Here is a 27,204-nt window from a genome sequence, read left to right as displayed (position 1 = left end):
CACAGGGGAGGCTGCGGAAGGTACAGGCGGGAGGCGGCGGTCTGTCCGAGAGGCCGGCCGCGGATAAAAGGCGGGACCCGCCAGCGGCCGCCACTGCAGCGGCTGGCGCGGCGCGGGACTGGGTGGCCGTGGCTGGTGAGTCTCTGCGCTTTCCTTCCGCCAGTGCGCCGTATGCTGCGTCTGTCACTCCACTCACATTGACAGTCTCTCGTTCTCTGTATCACCCACACTTGATGGCTGTAAAGTCGAGGAAACCCAAGAAATAAAACTGTTTTCTTTTTTCTTTTTCTCTACCTTCCCCCACGAACCGTAGCGCTACAACTCTTCTGATGCAACCTGCACCGGTACGAGTCAGTTACGCCACTTCGCTGCTGCTGATCAAAGCGACCCGGTCTGGCCGAATTTCCTTTGGCTGTCCATACTAACGTTGACAGACTTTTTTCAAAACCTACTTGTTCGAATCCACCCAAATTCCCATGTTTTATGTCTATTACATACAGGGGATAGGCATGTGAACACCTGTACATACTTGGGAATGGTTTATTAGTAAGGGGTCGGACCCCCATTTGCCCGTAATACAGCTGCGATTATTCTTGGAATATCGGCATATAATGATTGTATAGTGTCCAGTGCAATGCTATGCCACTCTTCGATTAGTACCTCTCCTAACTCCTGTAGTGACGTGGGAGGCGCAAATCTGCTCCGGAGTCTGGCCATCAATACCGCCCACAAGAGTTTGATAATGTTCAAGTCCGGAGACTGTGCTGGCCAGGGAAGACGCTGCAGTTCAGCTGCATGCTCCTCATACCACGACTGTACTGTCCTGGCTGTGTGGATGGGTCCGTTATCGTCCTGAAATACGGCATCACTGTCGGGGAAGAATATTTGGATCATGGGGTGCACATCATCACGTAAAATGTTCACATAATCTTTGGCTGTAACACGGCTTTTGAGAGTATGATGGGACCAGCAAAATACCGAGATATGGCTGCCCACACCATCACACTTCCACCTCCATGCTTAGCCGCTGGAATGAAGCAATCAGGATTCTAGGCTTCATTTGGCGTAAACCCCTCCCGATGTTGGAAATAAGGAAAAAGCTGACTCATCGGACCACATGACGTGTTTCCACTCATCAGCCATCCAGTATTTAAGCTCCCGGCACCATGTTTTACGCTTCTTTGCGTTGGTTGTCACCACTAATCATTTCAGTATAGCATCTCGTCCACGAATATTCACTTTATGGAGTTCTCTGTAGACAGTGTTGATAGATACTGGGTGTCGAAGATGGCTACTGAGCTCTTCAGTCACTGTAGCTGCCGTAGTTTAGTGCTGTTTTTATACAATTCTTGTGACTGGACTTGGTGACAAGAAATTTTAGTCTCCGAGACTCTATATGTGCAAATATGCACACGATGGCATGTAGACGTGCCCAGATGGACACATTACCAAATCAGTCGCTCCCCAACGTAATTAGACACTGAAACAGAGAATATTTCTGGACATATCATTAGTAACAACATCTCTGTTGGCTGCTATAAAACAAATAGTTAAATGCATCTGAATACTATAACAATTATTTGTAGAAGCGTAACTACAGAAAAATGCAGGCAAGCACACCCTCATCCTTCGCTCCCTTTCGGCGAATCATCAGCTCGTAATGTCACATACAACAGTTCCACTTGGAAAAAAAAAAGAGCAACCACCAAGTTGATATCGATATGACAGCAACTAATATGGCTATGAAAACAAGACTATGCGTCATTTAGAGAACACTTTTCCACAACTGATTTGGCGTAAACAAGAATTAGTGTCTCAAACTTTTTCAGATATTGCTTAGCTGAATTAGGCAGTGTCTATTGGCCGGAACAATGTGATATATATCTTGTAAGAAACTGAATCATAAATAGTGTGAAACATTAACCTACACTAGATAATTTACATTAAATCTTGCTGACTAGAAGTTACTTGTAACTATATTTGTTACAGGTTGTTCTGCAGGGTACTAATTTTTTGATGGTATTACGAGGAAGAAGTTGTTCACCTGGCCTGATAACTTTTTCCTGGCATTATGTGCGGCAGAAGCGTTTGGTGGTTCATCTGCCTTTTCGTGGCGATAGTCACAGATACCAGCCACAGTAACCCGGCCTCCAATACAGGTGAAATATTTGTTCTTTTTTCAGATCGTATAAGTTCGAGTAGAATTATGAATAACAATTTTATATTAACTGTGTTCAGTTATTTCACTAAGAGATCCATCAATTCCACTTGCAAGATCTGACTCTGAAGTCGCAGACTATCGTTTAAGAACCGACAATGCAGGTGAGTATTTTTTCCCATTATTCCCGAACACGTTTCATGGTTCAAGAACTTCATCTGATGCCAGCCTATCTCATTGTGGTAGTCTTATTTAGTGATTTAGAACTGCTTTGAGTCACAGTGTTATCATGGGAGTCTATTGCCACAGTACTCATAATCACCAATATTCATATATTCATAAATTTTGCTTTTGGTATTATAGAGTGCTATTTATTTATCTGTCGTATACATGTTCTATAGATCCTTACAGTCACACCGTAGCCTATTTTCATGAAATATTTTAGTAATGCATCATTAGGCATCTCAAGTAGAAGAAATGTTGTGTTGAGCTCCGTGTGTTACATCGATTTTGTGAGATACACTGACGCTGTAATGTTCACCTTAAAAACGCTAGAATAAAAGGTGACACAAAACTGCAAAATTCGAGTAACTCACATGATTATTTACTGATATTTGCATATATAAAGCTCCTTCCGGTATTTCATTGATATCTTTTAAATGAGATATGTCAGATAAACTTGCCTTTAGAACTTAGATCCAGAAACTTCATCTTTTTCTTGTTGATTGTACCAAAACTTCTGCTTGTGTCGTGATATAGCGTGCATTTTGTTATGTTGCATGCCGCGTGAAACGTATTTTGTGCTGCAGCATCAGCTGTAATCAACATTTGTACTTTATACCTTTCTAGCAGTGGTGTCGTCGTTCAAAGAATCGTTAATCCCGAATTTAAATGTAAATCAATCTGTATAAACGTACATTTCTGTGAATTTTCGGAAGCCACGAACGTTCTGCAGAACAAATTTCGAAAAAATTCGGCGTTTGTGACGTAGTTACTCTGGAAAAACTGTAACTAAGAGACCGTGTTGCACTCAGCTCTCCCCTTCAACAGGAATGTATGCTGTCTACATTTATCGCAAATTAACGTTATTTTTTAGGTTGACAGGGATCAAAATCTCAAAAATTTTAAATAAAATCAGGAAAGTTAATCCCAGGTGTTTCTGCAGCGTTAACATAAATCTCGTTTTGCGCTATGATTGCTTCAGTTCTTACTGGGAATTAGCAGTCGTGTCAGCTGCACTGATTGAGAAATTAAGAAAGAATCAAAAGGCTTATTTTAGTGTATCCTTTTTTACTACTAACTAACTCTTAACGTGGTTTTTGAACTCGGTCTGAGGTAGGTACGTTTGTAAGCAGATGGAATTTGCTCTGACTACTGTTAAGTGATTGGAAGCTGCAGGAACATTATACTCCTCCTTCTAACCAACAAGGTCGAGACGTTTTCCACTGACACCGAAAACGAGCTAGTGAGACAGAATCACGTGTTCAGAAAAGTCCTGTGTCCCATGTCAAGAGGAGGCAAATGCAAAAGGGCTGGGTCCATTAACCACTGGCATTTGACACATGTGATGAATAACAGTAACCCCTTAGAGAACTGCAACAACGGGGATGGAAAGGAATGCCTCGTTGTTGGTTGGTTGCTTGGTTGATTTGGGGGAGGGGACAAGACAGCAGAGGTCACTAGTTCCATCAGATTAGGGAATGGTGGGGAAGGAAACCGGCCATGCCCTTTCAAAGGAACCATCCCAGTCACACCAGCCTACGAGAAGCTACTAGAAGTGATCTACAAAACTACCTCCAATATCCTTAATAACAATTTGTTGTAGGACCTTAGGTAATGCTATTGAGCATGAACTTAGTGATATATCTCTAATGTGAACGACTGACCTCCTCCATGTCTTCTAGCACGGATTTCAGAAACACTGATCATGTAAAACCCAGCTCGCACTTTTCTCACAAAACATTCTGAAACCCCTGACGTCAAAAATTCACTGTTTTCTGTATCATCAATTTTAGGATATACACATAGAAGACAAAAGTCATGGGATACCCCTAATATAAATATCAGACCTCCTTTTGCACCGCGTAGTGCCACAATTCGACATGGAGTGTACTCAACAAGTTGTTGGAAGTACTCTGCAGAAAAATTGCGCCATACGGCCTCTATCGCCAACAGTAATTGTGGAACTATTGTTGATGCAGCGTTTTGTGTACAAACTGCCCTCTCGATTACCTCCAATAAATGTTTGGTGGAACTCACGTTAGGCCACCAGCTTGTACTGTGCCCTCTTGACAGCTTGGGTCTCTGACTTCATGGGATCTGCACCACATTCGAAATCTACTATCGGCACTTACCAACTGAAATCTGGACTGATCTGACCAGGCCACAGTTTTCCATGGGTCTAGTGTCCAATGGATATGGTCAGGAGCGCAGGAGAGGTGCTTCTATCGATGTTGTGCTGTTAGCAAAGACACTCATGTCGGTCGTCTGCTGCCATAGCCCATAAACGCCAAATTTGGCTGTACTGTGCTAAAGGATACGTTCATCATATGTCCCACACAGATTTCTGCTGTTATTTACGTAGTGTTGCTCGTCTTATAGCACTAACAACTCCACACCAACGGTCTTGGTCGTTACGTGAAGGGCGTCAGCCACTGCGATTACCTTGGTGAGAGATAATGCCAAAACTGTAGTATTCTTGGTACAGTCTTCACACTGTGGATCTAGGAATATTGAATCCCATAATGATTTCTGAAATGGAATGTATTATGTGTCTAGCTACAACTTCCAATTCGCCTTCAAAGCCTGTTAATTCTGGATGTGCAGCCATAATCACCTTTAAACATAAAAGACCTGAGTACAAATGACAGCTACACTATGGACCAAAACTACCCAGACATTTGGCCGAAAGTGATTTACAAGTTCGTGGCGCTCTCCATTGGTATCACCGCACCGTGCCATCGGATCGCCATGTTGTGTACTGTGATTCATCACTCCACACAAGGTTTTTCCAGTTTTCAATCGTCCAATGTTTACGCTCCTTACACCAAGAAGCGAGACGTTTGGCATTTACCGGCGTGATGTCTGGCTTATGAACAACTGCTCGACCATGGAATCAAAATTTTCCCTCCTCTTGCCTAACTCCCGTAGTACTGCAGTGGATCCTGATGCAGTCTGGAATTTCCATGTGATGGTCTGGATAGATGTCTGTCCCTTCAACTGCTGGCAGTCTCTGTCAGTCAACAGACGAGGTCGGCCTGTACGCTTTTGTGCTGTATGTGTCCCTTCACGTTTCCAGTTCACTATCACGTAGGAAACAGTGGACCTAGGGACGTTTAGGAGTGTGGAAATCTTGCTACAGTCGTATAACACAAGTGACACCCAATCATCCGACCACATTCGAAGTCTATGAGTTCCGCAGAGCGTCCCAGTCTGCTCTCACGATGTCTAATGATTGCTGAGGTCGCTGATATGGAGGATCTGCCAGTAGGTAGCAGCACAATGCACCTAGTACGATAAATGTATGTTTTTGGGGCTGTCTCGATACTTTTGATCACATAGTGTATGTTAATGCACTGTTCTTTTATGCCTTGCGTTTGAGACACTATCGTTAACTGTATATGACCATGCCTCTACCCCATGACTTTTGTCGCCTCAGTGTGGAGGGCACTGACTAAAGGCAAAGGGCTGCATAGTGACTCTCTGCTTCCGAATCGTTGACAGTGGAACCAATTCAGAGGGTTAAGGAGACCGCAGCTGTGGATCTGGCCGCCCTTCTGGACGCTGGGGACAGCGCAGTGGTAACGCTGGTGGCAGGCGACACACGTCTGGTGGCGCACAGGGCCGTCCTGAGTGCCAGGAGCACCGTGTTCGCCGCCATGTTGCGCAACAACACGCTAGAGGCCAGCAGCGACCACGTTGCCATCTCAGACGTGGAGGGTCCAGTGCTGCGCCACCTGCTGGCCTACATGTATACACTCCAGGCCCCCCAGCTGCACAGCATGGCCCCACAGCTGCTGGTCGCTGCTGAAAGGTATGGACTGTCCGCCCTGAAGGCAGAGTGTGAGCAGCTGGTAGCTGGGGGGAGTGCTGCGGCCACAGCCGTCCTCGAAGTCAGGCGCTCCTCTAACAGCCTGAGGCAAGCCGTGGTTGAATTAATAAAGGCTCACCTGCTCCACGTGATGGGACAGACCCTGCAGAGCCAGCGTAAAGATCAGGTGGAAGTGAGCCGCCCGCTGTCTGTTCCACCAGCAAAAGCCAGGTAAGTGTGACACAACTCACTTGACATGTTGTCGAATTCTACATATACAATGTGATTATTAACTTTCAAAACGCTGTAGAGATAACGTCAAATTGCAACAGAATATTATAGGACAAGGGGGATAGCATGTGGCAGAAAAAAATATTGTGAAAATTGATCAATAGATAGCGCTTTATGTGTGGGAATGCGTCAGTGCCGGCCGCAGTGGCCGAGCGGTCCTAGGCGCTTCAGTCCGGAACCGCGCGACTGATACGGCCGCTGGTTCGTATCCTGCCTTGGGCATGGACGTTTGTGATATCCTTAGGTTAGTTACGTTTAAGTAGGTCTAAGTTCTAGGGGACTGATGACCTCAGAGGTTAAGTCCCATAGTGCTCAGAGCCATTTGAATACATCAATGAAAACACTTGTCATGCACACGACCCACTGAAGTTGTCATAAACACGCCGAGTATACATCTTTTCCTTCTTTCGCGTCTACGATGTTCGCCATGACTGTCTCAATGCAGGATCGCGCTCTGCTTATGAAGCTGTATTACACAAATGGTGACTGTGCACACGTCACTCTGCAGAAGTTATGGACATTGAAGGGTTTGAAAAAAAGACTACCATGGGTCTGCAGAAAATTATTCGGAAATTCGAAAGGACGGGATCTTTTGGTGTGCAACCTAGTAGGATGAGGAAACGAACTGATTCGACGTCAGTAGAAGCACTGGCCACAACAATGTGGGAGGAGACGAGTGGTGGTGTGCAAACATTGGACATACCCATGAGCATAGTGCATAAAATCCTATGAAACATCCTTCTTTGCAATCCATTAAAAATTACCCATGTGCACGAGTTGCTTCATGTTGACCTGCCAGTACGAGAGACCTTGGCTTTAGAATATCTTGAGGTATGGAAGTGAACAATGGTTGGCTGTGGACAGACGAAGCCCACTTCCATCTGACAGGATACGTCAATGCACAGAATTTTCGAATATCAGCAACAGAAAATCCACACACACAATCAACCAGTACCACTACTTCACCCTGAAAATGTCACTGTGCGGTGTGGGTTTATGGCATAATTTATCATAGGTCAATATTCTTTCGAAGAGGCAGGTGTTTCCGTTCGTTACCTGCACCATTCTGGTAAGCATTATGAGCGTCTTTCGCGCTACCACGTCATTCCAGCTCTGCAAGAGCGTGGATGTGTGGATGGAGATCATTTTTATGCAAGATGGAGCACCTCCACACATTGCAAATCCCGTTAAGCAGCTGCTGAAGCGCAATTTCGCAAATGCTAGAATTATCAGTCGCCATTTCCCTACAGCCAGGCCATCCCGATCACCTGATGTTAATCTGTGTGACTTCTGGCTGCGGGGTTACCTGTAAGATGTGTCCAGTGTTCCGATTGCAAACTTAGCTGCATTGAAGGCATGCATTGCACAACACATTCTGAATTTGACCCTTGAAACACTTCTATCAGTTGTGGAACATGCTGTTTCTCGGTTCAACATGTTGCAGGAAACGGTGGACAGCATATTGAACATGTTTTGCGCGTAAATTAATAATCCGATATGATTTTGATTGATGCTTTTTATGCGGTTTTTGGCAGCAGGACAAAACCCAATGTGATTGATGCTTTTCATGCGCTTTTGTCCTCAGGATGATTAAAAACCTATGTGATTGATACTTTTTATGCGGTTTTTGGCCTCATGACGGTTGAAAACCGATTTTTCCATCCGATATGATATGATATGACATGACATGGCCACGGTGAATAACTGTATTACACCTGTACACCCATGCAGACTGATTAATGCAGTCTGGTTATCGTCAAATGTACACCTCATGCATTGTTGTATGATTCACTTGTCATTTGCAATTGACCACTATTAAATTATGATGCTTACAGCACCATCTCTTGCTACATTTTGTAACTATTTATTTTTCTTCTGTCATACGTTTTCCCCCTTCTCCGATAATATTCTGTTACAATTTTACATCATTCTGACCAGTCGTGTTATTTCTACAGCGGTTTGAAAGTTTGACTTTAATCAGAATCGTTCTGTATATTCCTAAGCCAACAATCTTTGCCTCTGAGTTTCCTTAGATTCATCTGTACTGTAAAATACAGCATTTTCTGATAGCTCATAAAGTTGTCGTTGACTTGTCATGAGAGGTACATGGAATCTCTAAATTGAACTATGTCTATTAGTGCACAGACTGGCTAACAATATTTATGGGAGAGACAAGATTTCGCAGCTTCACAAACTGAGTTTACTTGATGTTATTAGTTCTGTTAAACTGCTTAAGCAAAAAAGCTCTTAATTTGGTTCTGACATCAATCCTCCGAACAAAAGATTCACTGCCTATGAAGAAAACAGCAGCCATTCTAGTGGTGGACACAGTGATGTGCTGCTCAGAAAAAAAAGCAGAAAGCGGGCTTTATTGTATGTGCTTGTGCTGTTGAGGGCACTGTAAAGATGTTTATGCAGAGCAACATTTATTGTTTGCTTTCTTTTCTGTTACTAGCAGTGAGCTCTTCATAAAGGGAATATATCGGTCTTTCGTTCAATACCTGCACCAAGAACGCTGCAGTATGCTGCTGTGTGGTTGAAGGATGGTAGCCATGTATTTCAAATTTCTCATTTCTTGTGCTGTCATTCTATATGTTGACCTATGCAAACATTAGTTGTAGTAAGGCGAAAGGTCAGAGTAATTGCAATTCCCACATTAGCACTACTGTTTGATGCGCTATGTACACCTTTTCTCTGTCTAGGTACATGTGTACAATCTCCATAATAGGATCCACTTATTCTATCCAAACAGTGCAGGGGAACTGGAATTTTTATGGAGTATACTGGTCTTCAAAAATAAGATTTTGGTTCTCCATCAGAGCAGGTATGGAAGATAACTATTACAGAAAGTCTCAAAAGTACATGGGCAGGATGGGTTAGCTGGTTACTCCACATATAACACCTGACAAGGCAACAAGCCAGACTGCACAAGAGCAGAGCAACTTATGGTGGTTCCAGATGGTGCTGGCCCTTCCATTCACCTTTCTTGTCAGTTGATTCTCCTGACATGTACAGGACTTTAGTCCACTCCTTTCTATAACTCAAACAAGGAGGTATTTCTTGGACAAGGGCGCTGTACTTGCTTCTTAGAAGAGCCACGGTCAAATCTCATCTTGGTAGTCTTGCATGTAGCTATTCATAGCGATACTAAATGCTGTCTAGTGAATTCCAGTGCTTCATTCACTAGTCCATCCACTGCAGTTACTGATCAGTCTGAAACATCCTCAAAATTGATAGGACCTCCAGACAGAACTGTCCTCAGGTAAATACAGTACAAGTCCTCCTTACATGTCTAGTGTGTAGTATTACTCATAACTTTCCTTGAATTTTCAGCTATTTTTGAATGTTTATACAGCTCTTAACTGACTGCCTGATAAACTAGAATTCCTGCCTTCGAGATAATGATGTCTGACTTATTTCTCATTTAGTTGTACCTTGTCTCATTAACCACTAAAAGCTTGTCTCTCCTGTTCATTGTAATAACACGGAAATGAATATTCAAAACAAATTACGTATCACCAGTCTTTTCAAGATATCCTATGATAATACATATATTTAAACGTAATTCTATCTGCAGTACTCAAATGTATATTTCGTAAATGCTCTTGATAACCTAAATCGGATAATGTTATAATTCCCATCCATTATCTTCTTCATTGCCGCATGTTTACTATATAGTATATGGTAATTGTATGTTTTCTTATCAAAACATCAACTTCAAAGATAGTTTTTCATTCACATCACCTGTATGTCTACAAAGACCTTTCCTTTATGTCAGTGGTAAATTCGTAGAAGAGTTTGCTAGATTAAATAACCGGAACACACATTAACACGCAACCACGAGAAAACTGTCGAATCTGGTAATTACAATACATTGAACAAAATACTCATTTGACTCCATCTCCTCGATCATTGGCTGCATTCGTAAATTTCATGTCTAGTTTCACTCCTACCACAGTTGTTTTCATTTGTCAACACATTATGTACAAATTTCTGTGAAGACACTAACTTTGCTCTGCTCCTTTCTGAAAACATTCCAACGATGTTTCTGGATTGAACTGAGATAATAAATTACTGTCATATATTTCATAATGTGTGATCCTAAACACAGCAGTAAACTTAAATTACTAATCACAGGTATATAATTATTACACACGCACACACACACACACACACACAGTTCAGTTTTCAGACATTTTCTTGTACTGTCTTCTCCTTTCTGGCCAAAATCACATTTGTCTTTAATCAATTTCTATATGCAATCATAAACTCTTGATTATTTACAAAAAAATATACTTTTTCTACTGAATTATGCAGTCTCTTTACTACTATTTTCAATGACTTATCGAAGATTTTATGCTAACAAGAACAATAGTCCCTACAACTTATACAATGAGTTTTATATTAATTTTCATATTCTAATGAAGAGTGGCAAATGGGCAAATGGGGTCTGGTTTAGCAAAGAAATTGTTCGTTTCCTATGCCAATCAGGGTAATTAAGTAAACTTTTAAGCGAACTGGGGAACACTTTATTCTGAATTTTCATAGCCTAGTTTGGTCCTGAATAATCTGACAAAGATGGACAATTGGGGTATCAAATATACCACCGTTACATGCAGGTTTGCAAAAAAAGATGTAATTACTTAAAGGAAAAAAATCAGGACAGTTAAGAAAAACTTAATTAATCATTTCAAGGGAAACTGAAATATTTCATTAATAGATGCTACTAGCTATGTAAATAAAGTGTCAAAAGCTTAATCCCTTCAAATCCTAACATTTTCCACAAAGATAGTTAATTGTTGTGCTATTTGACCATTAAAAAGGCTTCCTTCGAATCAAGTTATAAATTTAGGTTCTTTCAAGAACATCAGAGGCTAGGAACGTATGTGAGATATCAAAAACTTCATCTATTCAAAGCATAGCTACTTCGTGCATAAAAAGTAGCACTGGTGTAGTATTTAACTGTCAAAATGGTTGACTTCTAAATAAGTATTAAATTCAGGAAACTTGGAGAACTGAAGATGCTAGGAGAAAGGGGATTCATGTTGAGTGGCCTGGGTGGCCAAATCATTTGCTCAAGTTATCCAGGGTGTTCTTCAAACTAGTCGAGAACAGTTATGACCCAACAACATCATATCATTGATTGGGACCATGAAGTCCAAGTAGCTGAACACGACCATTTACAGTCAACGTTCAGTTGAACCAGAAAGGCCAGTCCGTTCCATGTAAAAACAGCCCACACCATTATGAAGCCACTACCAGCTTGCAGTGACTTGTGACCAACTGAAATCGGAACTCATCTGACTGGGGCGCGGTTTCCCAGTCGTCTGGGGTCCAACTGATATGGTAAGGAGCCCAGGAGAGACCCTTCAGCTGACGTGCTGTTATCAAAGGCACCCGTGTCGGTCGTCTGCTGCCACAGCCCATTAATGCCCGATTTAAAGAGGTTGAAAAAATCAGCCAACCAGTTGTAAAACAAAGGTTTATTAGCCCTTGACCTCGGTTTTGATGTTTCTAAAAATATCTTTTTCAGAAGGAATGGGTCCTGTTACATCACATGATGGAAGATATTTTTAGAAATATGGGAACCCAGGTAAAAGGCTAATAAACCTTTGTTTTGCAACTGGTTGTCTGATTTTTTCAACGTGTCCAGATTTTCACAGCTGCTGTTTCAGACCCATGTTAAGATGTTGAAATGTCTCATGTCACCACACTGTCCTGTTTGATACATTCGTCGTAACCCAACATTGGTTTCTGCAGCTATTTCAAGCTGTGTTCCTTGTCTGTTAGCACTGACAAATCTACTGAACTGCTGCTGGCTTTCGGTCGTTAAGTGAAGGTTGTCAGCCACTGCATAGTCGTTTGTGTGTGTGTGTGTGTGTGTGTGTGTGTGTGTGTGTGTGTGTGTGTGTGTGTGTGTGTGTAAACTGATTGATATAGTGACTGATTATTCACATTAGCGAATCTGCTACTTTCTTTGGCAGCGTGTGTTCTGTTGTCAGTGTGTGGACAGACCCTCAGGAATACTGTCCACTGTGAGCTGTCCTCTGGACTCCACATGAACACACTTTGCCACGCAGTATCTCTGTGTGCAGCTCGCCAGCTACTGCAGCCAGCCGGACGACCCCCTCCACTCACCTGCTCAGTGACCACAGCTGGAGTCGCGACACAGCTGCACCGACCACCATGTCTACCCACGGCACTCCCACACCTGACAGCGTTTCCATCGCTCTCCTGAGGTGGGTTGCATCACTACACGTGTCTCTCTTCCACATTCACAACACATGTTATTTGGGATTTCACGAAGTGTTATAGTCATGAAACCGAATGTCACTTTACCATGTCTCCTCCCTTCATCTTATATTTGTATGTATTTTAAATGTGTATGTTTGTTCAACAGCACATTATAAACTACTGGAGTGATTTCAAGCACATGTAGCACATCCTGTCTGGAATGAAACAGTGTGGAGGTAACATACATCTAAATTTCGAAGGGGTGAGGATGAGAAAGTTATATACACTACTGGCCATTAAAATTGCTTCACCAAGACGAAATGCAGATGATAAACGGGTATTCATTGGACAAATATATTATACAAGAACTGTCATGTGATTACATTTTCACGGAATTTGGGTGCATAGATCCTCAGAAATCATTACCCAGAACAACCACCTTTGGCCGTAATAACGGCCTTGATACGCGTGGGCGTTGTGTCAAACAGAGCTTGGATGGCGTGTACAGGCACAGCTGCCCATGCAGCTTAAACATGATACCACAGTTCATCAAAATTAGTGACTGACGTATTGTGACGAGCCAGTTGCTCGGCCACCATTGACCAGACGTTTTCAGTTGGTGAGAGATCTGGAGAATGTGCTGGTCAGGGCAGCAGTCGAACATTTTCTGTATCCAGAAAGGCCCGTACAGGACCTGCAACATACGGTCGTGCATTATCCTGCTGAAATGTAGGGTTTCACAGGAATCGAATGAAGGGTAGAGTCACAGGTCGTAACACATCTGAAATGTAACGTCCACTGTTCGAAGTGCCGTCAATGCGAACAAGAGATGACCGTGACGTGTAACCAATGGCACCCCATACCATCACGCCGGGTTATACGCCATTATGGCGATGACGAATACACGCTTCGAATGTGCGTTCACCGCGATGCCGTCAAACACGGATGCGACCATCACGATGCTGTAAACAGAACCTGGATTTATCCGAAAAAATGACGTTTCGCCAGGCAACGCCGGTCAACTGCTGGTTGTGCATGAGAAATCGGTTGGAAACTTTCCTCATGTCAGCACATTGTAGGTGTCCCCACCGGCGCCAACCTTGTGTGAATGCTCTGAACGGCTAATCATTTCCATATCACAGCATCTTCTTCGCGCCTGTAGCACATCATCTTCGTGGTGTAGCAATTTCAATGGCCAGTAGTGTAAGTACATCGCCATGTATGCATATACCCAACTTGTATTCAACCAGTATTTGACACTGAGAGCACTTAGTGACTCGCAACTGACCCCTACGAAATGATCGAAGGATATTTCAGTGTCATTCCAAATTACGATGCAATGTACCTTGGGACATGCATTCATGTCTGGAAGAATATGACATTGTAATTCGGAACAACGCTTCCTTGCAATATCGTATTTATTGTTCGACACTGGGCAAACGACTTTCAAATAAAATGTCTCCCCTGTATGGGATATACATAATGTATGCACAGTTTGTAGGCACATTGTGGGTGGCATATGGAACTTTGTGCCTGGCCATTAGTCGTGCTCAGAGAGCCTAATGGCATGCCGGCACAGTAGCCGAGCGTGTTCGGTCATAGGGTTAGCTGCCCTCTGTAATAAAGAAAACTGAGTAATGAATCAATGATGAACTTGACGTCGGCATGGAAGAAAAAGAACGAACAACATGAGATGACAGAAGAAGTAGTAGTAGTAGTAGTAGAAGAAGAAGAAGAAGAAGAAGAAGAAGAAGGAAAAAGGTGAAGCGACCACTCGTCATATGTGGGGAAATCCCGGTTCAAGTCCCGGTGTGGCACAAATTTTCACTTTCATCATTCCATTCTACAGCTGATGGTAGTCCATATTCGCAAATGCAAATACATTTCAGGAAGGCAAAAATGTTTTTTGCTTTCTAAATATTCGCTCCTCATGCAGAAAAACTGCCGTTTCAGGCAAGACGTTTCCCATTATTAATTCGTCACTACAAACGCTGTTCCTAACGCATTTTGTACACTGTATCCATGCATAACAGAAACCGTGGCTGAAAAAGCATTTCATTGTACGACACATAGTTCAGGATAGATGTTATAAATACTGGCATACGCAAAAACCTACCGCACCCGGCATGAAGTTTTAATGTTTCGTCTTTATTACTAACTGAATTCTCAACACATTTTGAAGACTGTACCCATGCACCAGGTGTGTTCAAAAAGCAGTCGAAAATTTTATTTTTGCGTTCTTTATACATTAGATTTTGAAATATTTTTATCATGCTGTACACATGTATCCGATGTGTGTTTGTACTTCCAGTTGTTTTGAATATTTAGTTTATTGTTGACGTTCTAAAAGGTTACACGTTTTTTAAGTTCTCAGTGAATTTTTGTCGTCGAAAAAGATGGATCAAAGAATTTGCAATAAATTTTGTTTGAAAGATGGAATAACGTGCATGAACGCGTTCTACATTTTGATTGTGGTCCTTGGCGAATCTACTATAAGACAGGAGTTTGCGAGTGGTGTAAACGTTTCAGAGAGGGTCGAGAAAATGTTGAAGATGTCGTCCGCTCTGAAAGAGGTAGCATATCGGTTACTGACGGCAATGTCTAAGAAGTATGGATGACAGTTTTCAAAATTTGTCGAATCACCATCAGAGAGGTTGTTTATGATTTTGCCGTGTCCTTTGGCTCATTCCAAGCAATTTTTCGAACGTTTTGGGCATAAAATGTGTAATAGCAAATTTTGTTCCAAGAGTATGGAACTTCGACCAAAACCGACGCCACGTAGACTTCACCCAGAAACTGTGCTGAATGAACTCGACAACGATCTGGAACTTCTAAAAAAGGCTACAACAGGCGACGAAAAATGAGTGTATGGATACGACGTCAGAACTAAAGCCCAGTCGTCCTAATGGTAACTGCCTGAAGAACGAAAAGGTTCGACAAGTTCGATCATGTGTGAAGGTTCATCTCAGTGTTTTCCTCTGTTACTGTGGGACAGTGCTTCATGAGTTCCTGCCTTATGATCGTTCGCTCACTAAGTAACGAGATGTTTGCATGAGGATACCCAAAAAAGAAACGAGCAGAGTTGTAACAAAACCGCTCGTGGATATCGCATCACGATAATGCTCCCGTTACACCTTAATGCTTGTTCGTGAGTTTTTGGCAAGAAACAAAGCCACTGTATTCACATGGCCAACCTATTCGCTGAACATCGACCTCTGCAACTTCTTTCTATTTCCGACACTGAAGAGAACCATGAGAGGACGTCGTTTTGCCAACACTAATGAGAAAAAAAGAGGATCGACAAAGGAGCTGATAACAATAACGAAAAGTGAGTTCCAGAAGTGGTTCCAAGCTTCTAAAAGGAGGCAGTGACACAGGAGTGCTTTATCTCACGGAGATTACTCTGAAGAGAATAAAGCTGATGTTGATGAATAAATAAAGATCCTCAAGAAAGAGAAAAATTCCCTTGACGTTTTGATGACACCTTGTTTATCAGTGAATGCACCTGCCAAATTATATCACAGTAATACACACATACATGAAGATATGTTGGCCTCACATGGGCTGTGTGCACCATGCCTGCCAACGACGCAAGGCAGACACAGGTGGTCATCCATCGAGGTGTTAGCCAAGCTCGACAGTGCCTGACTTCAGTGTTTGAATGGGAACTGGTGTTAGCACCGTGGCAAGGACATTCGATGCCAGGAATGCCACTCACAAAAGTGTCTGGAGAGCTCTTTCCTGTCACTGTTCACCTTACTGTGGGAGGAGGCTGTCCTGTGTTCGCACCTGGGACACACTGCTATAGGTCGACATCCCTGCTGGCCCTGTAAGCATACACAGGCAGGCAAAGCAGAAACTCCTCCCACCACAGAATACGTTTGTGGGTGCTTAAAAATCAGATTCGGAGTGCAGAGTTTCCTCTCCTTTACCAGCCAAAACCACTAAGGCATATAAGTGTGCACATAATTGTCAGAACATGGACTTCCAGTATGTTGGCCATCCAGGGTACTTGTTAGGTGGGAGCAGGAGGTTTGTAGCAGTGGAACATTCCGAAAAATGCACAACAATGGTGACAGCACTTGCTAGGCTAAAGATCTTACAACGCCACTGGTCCTATCAATTTGCATCTGGTTGCCGTTGCAACAGCAGTAGTGATAGAAAAATGTCTCGGCTTGAACCATGTCGACTGCTCTATGCAAAAGTGCCTGATTCTACAGCTCAGACTTTCACTCACATTTTTAGTATTATTTGAATCTGTAAATGTGACACTGACCTCCATCACTGCTCCGTCCATCTAAAAACTAATAGCACCGTTGCTAGTCTTTACTGTGTAATTGTGAGTCCTTGTGAACCAGTGCATACACCATAGACAGGAGGAGGCGCCATGCCTCTAACGAGTCCACAACTTGGAAAGTAACATGGGGTCAAAAGAACTTACAGCCTGTTGGCCACTGTACAGTCGTTCATAATTCACATTTTCCTGTCTCACCTTTCCACAGAAAAAAATCAAGAATCGTTTCCACAGTTATCAGAATTGTAATATCCATTCTTAAAATATGAAATTGATTTTCAGTCGGAAGGGTGACATTAGCAACTCTATGGGCATGTGATATTTATAGAGGAAGAAAGTGAGTACTTAATTGATTGAGGGATTTTGGATTAACCAGGAATGATATCACATTTGGCAGGATAATAACATGAATTTGTTCTAAATTGTCCCTAGCTTAAAAATAGTTCGCTACATTTTACTGCTGAACACCGTTTTTAGTATCAGAATTTTGGCGCTATGCTCACTGTAGTGAAGCTGTTGAATGCAAAAGATATTGTGCATTTCTGAGGACACACATCAGTGGCTAGAGTTCTACTGTGTGCTCAGGAAGCCAAGATTTACTTGGAGGCAAATTTAGCATGATAAACTAGACAAGTGCATGTGTCATTAATTCACTGTTATATCCTGCAGGTTTCACTGTTGCCATCAGACACATTGCAGCCACAAGACTTCACGTTCGTGTTATAACATTTCAGCTCCTCATCACCAAATTAAAACGTTCCACTTCAATTTGTTTGCACTTATAGCGATCCCAGCTTCCTCAACCTAATTAATACGTTGCATTAGGAGGTGTCTGCTTCGTGCAAAAGGTCTTGAGTTCATATTGACAACAACAAGTAATTCTTCATTCCAAACGTTTATTTACAAACAGAACTGACAGACTTCACAGACTCAACAACTGACTCTCCGAGCTAACTGCAGTGCATATCCGAACTGGCAACTGACAACTCCTAGGTGTATTAATATCTTTCCAAACAATGAGTCTCTTTGACAATGTTTTGTTTACAATACGATAGCAATTCACGACTTAAAACTAAATTAGACATTACAGAATTTTAGTACAGATTAAAGTAAGTAAAAGGATCAGTACATATAAATTCTTACAAGCATAATTTCCAAATAGATTTTATAACATTTTTCTACCAGCTTCTGGATAACCTTCACCAGATTTGTACCGATGTTTCCAGAAATATCTTGACATTTGATTCTGGATATTTCTTGAGTGATTTAGAACAACTATTTATATGTAAAATGATTTAAATCGTGTTTCAAAACGTAAATAAATCTTTTTAGCAATATTTCTTGATACAAATCGTCTTTCGAAATTAGGTTATGAAACAGTTTTCACAAGTTTTCGTATTTTTGCGATCATAATATAGAATTTCTCCATAGAAAGTTCCATAAGTGTGCATTAAACATTCATTTACTGACTTTCTCTTTAGCTGGTGAGTTTTTAAAAGTATCTTGTCCATATTATACGAAATAATTTAGCTCAAAACTGATAATTTATACAATTAATCAGAGCTACAGCAAACAGTGAGTCTTTCTTTTACAAAATGAAATATAATTACAAAATTGAATGAAAATAGGTTACTAACACTAATATATTTTTACATTAATTCTATTTTTGTTCTTTCTGTGCAAAATGTCAAAATATTGACACAGTACAATATTTAAACATCACCAAAGTTTCCCTTTACATTTTGCATATCTGTATCGACATCCCCTAAAAGTCTACAGTATCGAATACTTCAATATGTCCTGTAATGTTACACAACCCCCCCATCAGCACTTCCACGTGAAACACGGAAGGGTTGATGTCCTTACATTACAAAACAGAAAAGTTTTACACATATCTTTGGTGTCTTCTTTCTTGAAGACTGGTGATCTTCTTTCTTGAAGGTCGGTGATCTTCTTCCTTAAAGGTCGGTATACCTCAATGCCACACACTGTATTTCAGTCTCATCTTCACAGTCCGTATGGTTTCCATATACACTGCAGGCTATCACAGGCTGCAATAGCACAGTCAGCTATGAATATACAGCATACAGTGGTCAAACCCAGTTAAACATTAGCAAAAGCATTTAATAGTCGGTGGACCAGTTTTTAAGGACACAGAAATTTGAATTCTCTAAAGTCTAATTACTCAAGAAAATTTACTCTAAATAATTTCTTAAAGCTAAGAGAGGATAGACTGACAGATGGAGAAAATTGATTATACAGGATCACAGAATAAGTGTAAGATGCAATGCCAGAATACGAAAATAAAATATGACAATTGCATAGCTAGGGGACCTGGTGCTCGCCAAACACTTAGCACACAAAGAATGTATGCTCCCTTGAGGAATCAGATAAATACAACATAACAAAGTATACAAAAATATCCTGGTAAGATTACATATAAAAGTCTATAAACATCTATTATCTAAAATACTTTTTTACATTTTTTTATACAATTTCAGTTTGGTCACGTTTCGTAGGCCAAACATTCTGCCAGAATTTGGGTAGACTAGACGGTAGGCATTCGGATGAGGATTGTCCCAAATCTTGAAAGGTCCAATGTACATGTCAAAAAAATTTTTTAATTCACCATTGATGGCTTTAGACTTCTCTTGTGTTTTAACAAGGACCAAGTCTTCAATTTTAAATTGAGTAGGCTTCAATCTTTTGTCATGTCTACATTTCCTCTTATCACCTTGAGATTTCATGGTCTTTCTCACTATTTCCTCTCTCTCTTGAGTACTTAATGGTTTGCAGACTGGAAAATCAATGAAATCACTAATTGGATGTGGTGGCTTGCTATTATACTGTATTTCATAAGGCGAAAACCCTGTTGAGGAATGCTGTAGGCTGTTCACAACATCTTCGAATTTCTCAACATAGTCAATCCAACTAGCATGATCAGTATTGCAGTAGGTTCTAAAGAATCGCCCAATTTCCCTCATGTATCTCTCCGAAGGGTTTCCTGACGGATGATAAGCTGAAATAAGAATGTGACTTATATTTTCATCTTCAACAAAAGCTTTCCATACTCCAGGAGTAAATTGAGTCCCATTGTCTGATAAGATTTTCTGAGGTTTTCCAACCCTGCCAAAATAGTCTCCTCTGATTTTTGAAATAATGCTCTTACTATTTGCCTTGCGAAGAGGGTATAACTTAATGAATTTTGAAAAAACATCAACCATAACAAAAATGTAGCAATAGCCTCCTCTGGTCTTCAGTAATGGTCCATATAAGTCGACAGCGACTTTTGGTAAGATGTTTTGCATCAATCCTCGACAAGTTTGGTTGGATACTTTTACTCTTTGGCACCTGTCACAACCCGTCAAAATTTTTCTAACCCTCCTGGCTATGTTGTTAAAGTACACATTTTCTTGGATTTTCTGGATACACTTTTGAATCCCACAATGACCAAAACTTTCATGAATGTACTTGATGAGTACATTGATGTACTGTTCAAGCCAACATAATTTCCATACATCGCTATCTACACTGTTTCTCTTGAATAGAATCCCCTTGTAGATTTTGTAATAATCTCCCACTTTTTCATGTCCCTTTTTCCCTAAATAACTTTTGACCAGTTTACAGTTCTCATCGTGGTTCTGATTCCGTCGGATGTCATTACAAATGTCTCTGATTTCTTGTTCATTGTCCAACCCTCTTAAATACATAATTTTGAATTCTTTTTCACATTCCCCACTGTCATCTTCAAAGTAACCCCCCACAGGTAGTCTAGATAAAGCATCAGCAACTACATTATCGGGTCCTCTAAGATATTTTATTGAGTAATTAAATTGTTGTAACAAGAGTGCCCACCTGGTAATCCTTCCATGATGCAACCTACATTCTTGAATATAAATTAATGCCTTATGGTCTGTGTAGACAACTACCTGGTTTCCCAATAAATAATTTCTGAATTTAGAAAATGCCCAGTAAATGGCCAAAAGCTCTTTCTTGGTAACAGTGTATTGCCTCTCATGTTTTTTCAAGGTTTGACTAGCAAAAGCAATAGACCTGTGTTCTATTTTCCCATTTGTATTTACTTCTTGGAAAAGGTGAGCACCTAGGCCATAATCACTACTATCTGCCATAATGCAAAAAGGTAAACTTAAATCAGGACGGTACAAAATTTGACTGTTACATAACTGTGTTTTTATTTCTTCAAAAGCAGCTTCACATTCCTGATCCCAAACCAACATTGCGTTTTTCTTCAGCAATCTGTTAAGACTTGGAGCATTTAGAGCTTAGGTACTAATGAACTTTCTGTAGTGACCGCACATCCCGAAAAATGACTTTAGTTGTTTCTTGGTTTTTGGAATTGGGAATTTTGCCATTGCCTCGAGTTTTTCAGGATCTGGCAAAATACCTTCCTCAGAAATACTGTGTCCCAGAAACTTCAATTTTTTCATACCAAACTTACATTTAGTTAATTTAAGTGACATTCCCCCTTTCCTTAATCTATTGCAAACCTCCCTCAAAGTATTAACATGTTCTTCCCAAGTTTCTCCAGTGATCAAAATGTCATCTACATACACAGTTAATTTTGATAAAAGATCTTTTCCCAAAACAAAGTCAAGTGCTCTAATGAATTCGGCTACTGAGACATTCAGCCCAAATGGTACCACACAATACTGGTAACATCTTCCCCCATACAAAAAGGCAGTATACTTTCTGGAATCATTTTCTAATTCTACTTGGTGAAATCCTGATGTGAGATCTAAACTGGTCATATATTTCATTCTTTCAAATTTATGAAGTAATTCGTCTATATTCTCGGGATGATCGGTCTCTCTTTCCAGATACTTATTTAGGTGTCTTGAATCTAGTACAAGCCTAACACTGCCATCACATTTTGCAACCACTACCAAAGGATTATTGTATTGGCTCTTACTTCTCTCAATGATGCCCCACTCTTCCGTCTTTTGAAGTTCCTTTTCTACATCTTTTCTCTTTGCAATGGGTACACTATAAGATTTTATAAAGAATGGCTCATGTGGTTTTAATCTGAGTTTACATTGATAATTCTTTACTCTGCCAGGTCTATCATCAAAAACATCACAGTAATTCCACAATAATCTTTCTAACTCTACCTTCTGTTCTTGGTTCAAATTATCTGATTCCCGTAATTTTTCTTGAACTATATCCCCATATTCTCCATCATCACAATCCTCAGTAATTTCCTCTACACAATAACCACTGTCTTTAGAAAATGTAACGTCCCTAATTTCAATTCCCTTATCAGCACAGTTTTGAACCGACATGTCAGTACTGGAACATACTCTCGTCTTAGGATCAATAAAGGTAAACAAACTCTTTTCCCAATCAAATGCTGCATTAGCTTTTAATATCCAGTCCATACCCAACAGTACATTCTCATTTAGGTCACTTATTACAAGACATCCTTGAGTAAACTGTACATCATTTATACTGAAGGACAACAACACTTGTCTATTAACAATTTTGCTCAGTTTGCCGGTAATGCCTCTAATTTTTATTCCAACAACTGGTAATTCAACAAAGTCAGGATCATGCTTAATTATATCTCTTAATTTGCTTGAAATGGCACTAATTGGACTCCCTGTGTCAATCAAACAATACCCTTCCCAACCTGCAGCTTTAATTTTTATGTATGGACTACCAATAGTGGTGTTTTCCCTTTCTTCCTGTTCTTCATACAAAAGATCTTCTGCTATCTCATCATACCTCTGTTCCATATTTAGGTTTTCTTTATTAGGCAATACTTTCTTCAAACTTCTAGGTCTACTGGAATTTACTGGAATGTCTGGATTACTATTTACCTCACACACATCCTGACTAGTACCCCGTATGATGATTTCATTAGGCTTAAAAGCAGAAACTGGTTCACAAATTTCCCTTAATTTGATCTTAACATCATTGTCATCACTGTAATCTTTAAATTTGTCCCAAACAGATTTCAAAATAATCTCAGATGCATCAGCACAATAAACCCCCGTCTCCTGATGTATTACTAAGCTGAACTGGCACAATCTGATTCTCATGTGGAATGTAGTTAGAGTTCCTGGCACAACTATTCTCAACACTATTGCTTATAACATCCTCCTTAACTTCAACATAAACTATTCCATCCAATTCACCATCAAAATCTTCTAGTACATAATCACCATTAGCCTTATCATCATCATCATCATCATCATCATCATTGCCTGAGCTTATACTACAAACACTACTAGTATCACCAACATTACTCACAACACCATCTTCACCAACCACATCCACATGAATATCAGACTTTCCAGAAACTTCAGTACGAACATCATTATGACAACTTACATCTAAAACATCACCACACATAAGTTTGTACAATCCAAAATTATCAAAGTTATCCTTACCTTTCATTTCAGCATTAGGTGCTTCTTCTTGATTATATAAATTTGCAATTATATCATCTTATAAGCCTACTTCATCAAAGGTAGCCTGGTTCCTATTACAGTTGTTTCTAGTATTTTCTCTGATGACATTCCAAAATTTCCTGTCAAATTTAATTTTTTCATTACCTCTATCTACAGATCGATCATAAGCATACTGTCTATACTGGTTAGGTCTCTGATTATAGCGCTGTCTGTTCCGGGTGAAATTAGCCTGATTTTGAAAATTCCTTGCCCCAAACTGACAGACTCCCAGTGGAGCATTTAGTCGTTTAAAGGCCTATGTCTGTCGTTTCCCTGCCTCAGGTTACCTTCTCTCATGTCATTACCCCAGGACCTGTTTCGATTTTTCCATTCTCTGTTTGAATTAAAGTGCTGATCATTCCTACCAAAATTTCTTCTGTCATTGCTATTATAATTATCCCTGTTGTTGTTACAGTTTCTTCGTTCACTATTATTGTTATTATATCCACGGTTCGGTTCCCACCCTCTGTGTGATGAACCTACAAAGTCGTTAAATCTGTTGTTTTGTTCAAAGGCTCTATCAAGTTTGTCCACATATTTCAAGAATTGTTCTATGGACTCATCTGGACCATATACTAAACCCCATTGTACTCTTTTCGGAAGTCTCCGTTTTAGTGCATCAATTTGAGTTAGCTCATCAAATGGCTTATCCAGATGCACTAATTTTTGCAACTGTTTCTCACAATAGGCTTTCATTGACCCATCAGATTCTCTGTAACTAGGACCATTCAACAATTCACTTTTGATTCGAGCTTGCTCAGTATCAGACCAAAATTTGGTTAGAAAACATTTTTCGAAATCTTCAAAGGACATTTCCGCGGAACAATTCTGATTGGCCCACGAAAGCGCCTCACCATCAAGTAATTTCTTTACAAATTTTGTCTTAACACTATCTGTCATTATGGACGTTAACTGCTCCTTGCAGAATTGCATGAAGTCTTTTGGGTGTATATTCTTGTCACCGGGATAAGTTTTAATGAGAAAATTTCCCCATACTCCATTACAACTATTACTAAAACCTTTTTGCAACATAGTTCCTTGTATTTCTACAAATTTTCTGTCTACAGTTTTTTCGACATTACCTACTCTACTACAAATTTCTGTGACCTTTTTGTCAGAATCAGATTTGAAAGATTCAATTTCGCTTTCAAAAAATCGTTTTGTCTGGTCAAATTCATTTCTCAACTGAGAATTTTCCTCATTTACAAAATCAACAACTATTTAAGTTTTGACTGGTTATTTGAAATTTCGTTACTTAAATCAGTTTCAAGGACAGAAATTTTGCTCTCAACCGTGTCCACACGACAACTAAGTTCTTTTTGGTTTGACTCAAAAGTAATTCGCCATTCTTCTAGAACCTGATTAGTGTGAGCAATCTGATCTGTATTTGAATTTATTTCTGATTTTAAATCACACACAGCCTTCGAAATCGACCTGTCCATCTGTTGTTGTGTCTGTTCAATTTGTTGACGTAATTCGGCACGAGAATCGTCCATCTTCGAGTTTGTGCTATCCAACTTCGAGTTTAACCCTGAAAACATTTGTTTTAACATTTCCAACATTCCTACACTGTCAGAAACACTTTCCCTAATAGGTGTGCTCGCTACACCGCTGTCAATACTGAAATCTGCGTCTTTTTCCATTATTTTAGGAAGCAGGTACTTATCTTAGTGTGCGTCGGCGGTCGTTGGTGTCCGTGCTTTGCGAAATTTCTTCAATTCCAGGATGGTTTCGCTCGGTTGATTCACTCCTCTTCTTGTGACCCCAGAATCGACGTATTTACTTCTGAAGAATGACTGGTCCGTCGTATATCTTTTTGTGATCCCAGAAGAGACGTATTTTATTTTGAAGAATCACTGGGTGGTCGTCATATCCTCTGCTTCCTCCACCAAATTATAACATTTCAGCTCCTCAACACCAAATTAAAACGTTCCACTTCAATTTGTTTGCACTTATAGCGATCCCAGCTTCCTCAACCTAATTAAAACGTTGCATTAGGAGGTGTCTGCTTCGTGCAAAAGGTCTTGAGTTCATATTGACAACAACAAGTAATTCTTCATTCCAAACGTTTATTTACAAACAGAACTGACAGACTTCACAGACTCAACAACTGACTCTCCGAGCTAACCGCAGTGCATATCCGAACTGGCAACTGACAACTCCTAGGTGTATTAATATCTTTCCAAACAATGAGTCTCTTTGACAATGTTTTGTTTACAATACGATAGCAATTCACGACTTAAAACTAAATTAGACATTACAGAATTTTAGTACAGATTAAAGTAAGTAAAAGGATCAGTACATATAAATTCTTACAAGCATAATTTCCAAATAGATTTTATAACATTTTTCTACCAGCTTCTGGATAACCTTCACCAGATTTGTACCGATGTTTCCAGAAATATCTTGACATTTGATTCTGGATATTTCTTGAGTGATTTAGAACAACTATTTATATGTAAAATGATTTAAATCGTGTTTCAAAACGTAAATAAATCTTTTTAGCAATATTTCTTGATACAAATCGTCTTTCGAAATTAGGTTACGAAACAGTTTTCACAAGTTTTCGTATTTTTGCGATCATAATATAGAATTTCTCCATAGAAAGTTCCATAAGTGTGCATTAAACATTCATTTACTGACTTTCTCTTTAGCTGGTGAGTTTTTAAAAGTATCTTGTCCATATTATACGAAATAATTTAGCTCAAAACTGATAATTTATACAATTAATCAGAGCTACAGCAAACAGTGAGTCTTTCTTTTACAAAATGAAATATAATTACAAAATTGAATGAAAATAGGTTACTAACACTAATATATTTTTACATTAATTCTATTTTTGTTCTTTCTGTGCAAAATGTCAAAATATTGACACAGTACAATATTTAAACATCACCAAAGTTTCCCTTTACATTTTGCATATCTGTATCGACATCCCCTAAAAGTCTACAGTATCGAATACTTCAATATGTCCCAATATGTCCTGTAATGTTACAGAGTGTGTGTGTGTGTGTGTGTGTGTGTGTGTGTGTGTGTGTGTTTGTTTGGAAAAAATTGTTAGAACATCTGTAGTTTTTTGCAGGACATTATCTGGAGAGGAGAAGGGCAGGAGGCTGATCCAGGCAGCTATTCAGGGCTCAATGGAGGAATTGCAGGCCCTGCTGGCGGCTGGAGTGAACGTGGGGGCGAGAGACATGAACGAGTGGACCTCCCTGCATTGGGCAGCTGGCAGGGGATACGAGGAGATGGTGAGGCGTCTGCTGGCGGCAGGTGCGGACGTGGGGGCGAGGGACAAGTTCCAGCAGACGCCGCTGCACCTGGCTGCGTGGGGCGGCCGCCCGGCTGTCGTCAGGCTGCTGGCGGCGTCCTCTGCCGACCCCAACGCCAGGGATGTGGACGGGTGGACGCCGTTGCACTCTGCAGCATTCAATGACGAGACGGAAGCAGCGACGGAGCTGCTGGAGGCAGGGGCCGACAGGGGGGCCATAGACAACAATGGGAAAACCCCGCTGGACATCGCCAGAGAGTACAACCAGCAGCAGGTGACAGACGTGCTATGATCAACCTGTGGACTAAAATAAATAAACCTTTTTACAGTACTTTTCGTTATTTCAGAAAAAAGCATACAAAGAAACCTATCTTTGTACCTATTCTTACACTGTGAATAAAACTCCTTTAGTAACACCAGATAGATACCAGAACGATAAAAGCAGAGGTATAAAGAAAA

At 40.5% G+C, this 27,204-nt stretch overlaps 2 protein-coding genes across 2 annotated transcripts in view; one reads left to right on the top strand and one right to left on the bottom strand.

The window, feature by feature from the left end:
* LOC126295201 (ankyrin repeat and SOCS box protein 16-like) lies at window positions 1-27,164 on the top strand. The gene is made up of 5 exons (XM_049987514.1): window positions 1-135; window positions 1,990-2,159; window positions 5,882-6,419; window positions 12,575-12,718; window positions 26,560-27,164. The coding sequence occupies exons 2-5, from the start codon at window positions 2,072-2,074 to the stop codon at window positions 27,035-27,037; spliced, it is 1,248 nt and encodes a 415-aa protein (XP_049843471.1). The 5' UTR covers window positions 1-135; window positions 1,990-2,071; the 3' UTR covers window positions 27,038-27,164.
* Window positions 26,447-27,204, bottom strand: part of LOC126295200 (uncharacterized) — a 154,868-nt gene continuing 154,110 nt past the window's right edge. The window contains exon 9 of the transcript XR_007552415.1: window positions 26,447-27,049. The gene's annotated coding sequence lies outside the window, so the exon portion shown is untranslated. The remainder of the gene's footprint in view (window positions 27,050-27,204) is intronic.

Source organism: Schistocerca gregaria, chromosome 11 (genome assembly GCF_023897955.1).
Source record: "Schistocerca gregaria isolate iqSchGreg1 chromosome 11, iqSchGreg1.2, whole genome shotgun sequence".
Taxonomy (NCBI): Eukaryota; Metazoa; Arthropoda; class Insecta; order Orthoptera; family Acrididae; genus Schistocerca; species Schistocerca gregaria.
The sequence above is the reverse complement of the archived record's forward strand: the minus strand, read 5'-3'. Positions and strand labels throughout refer to the sequence as shown.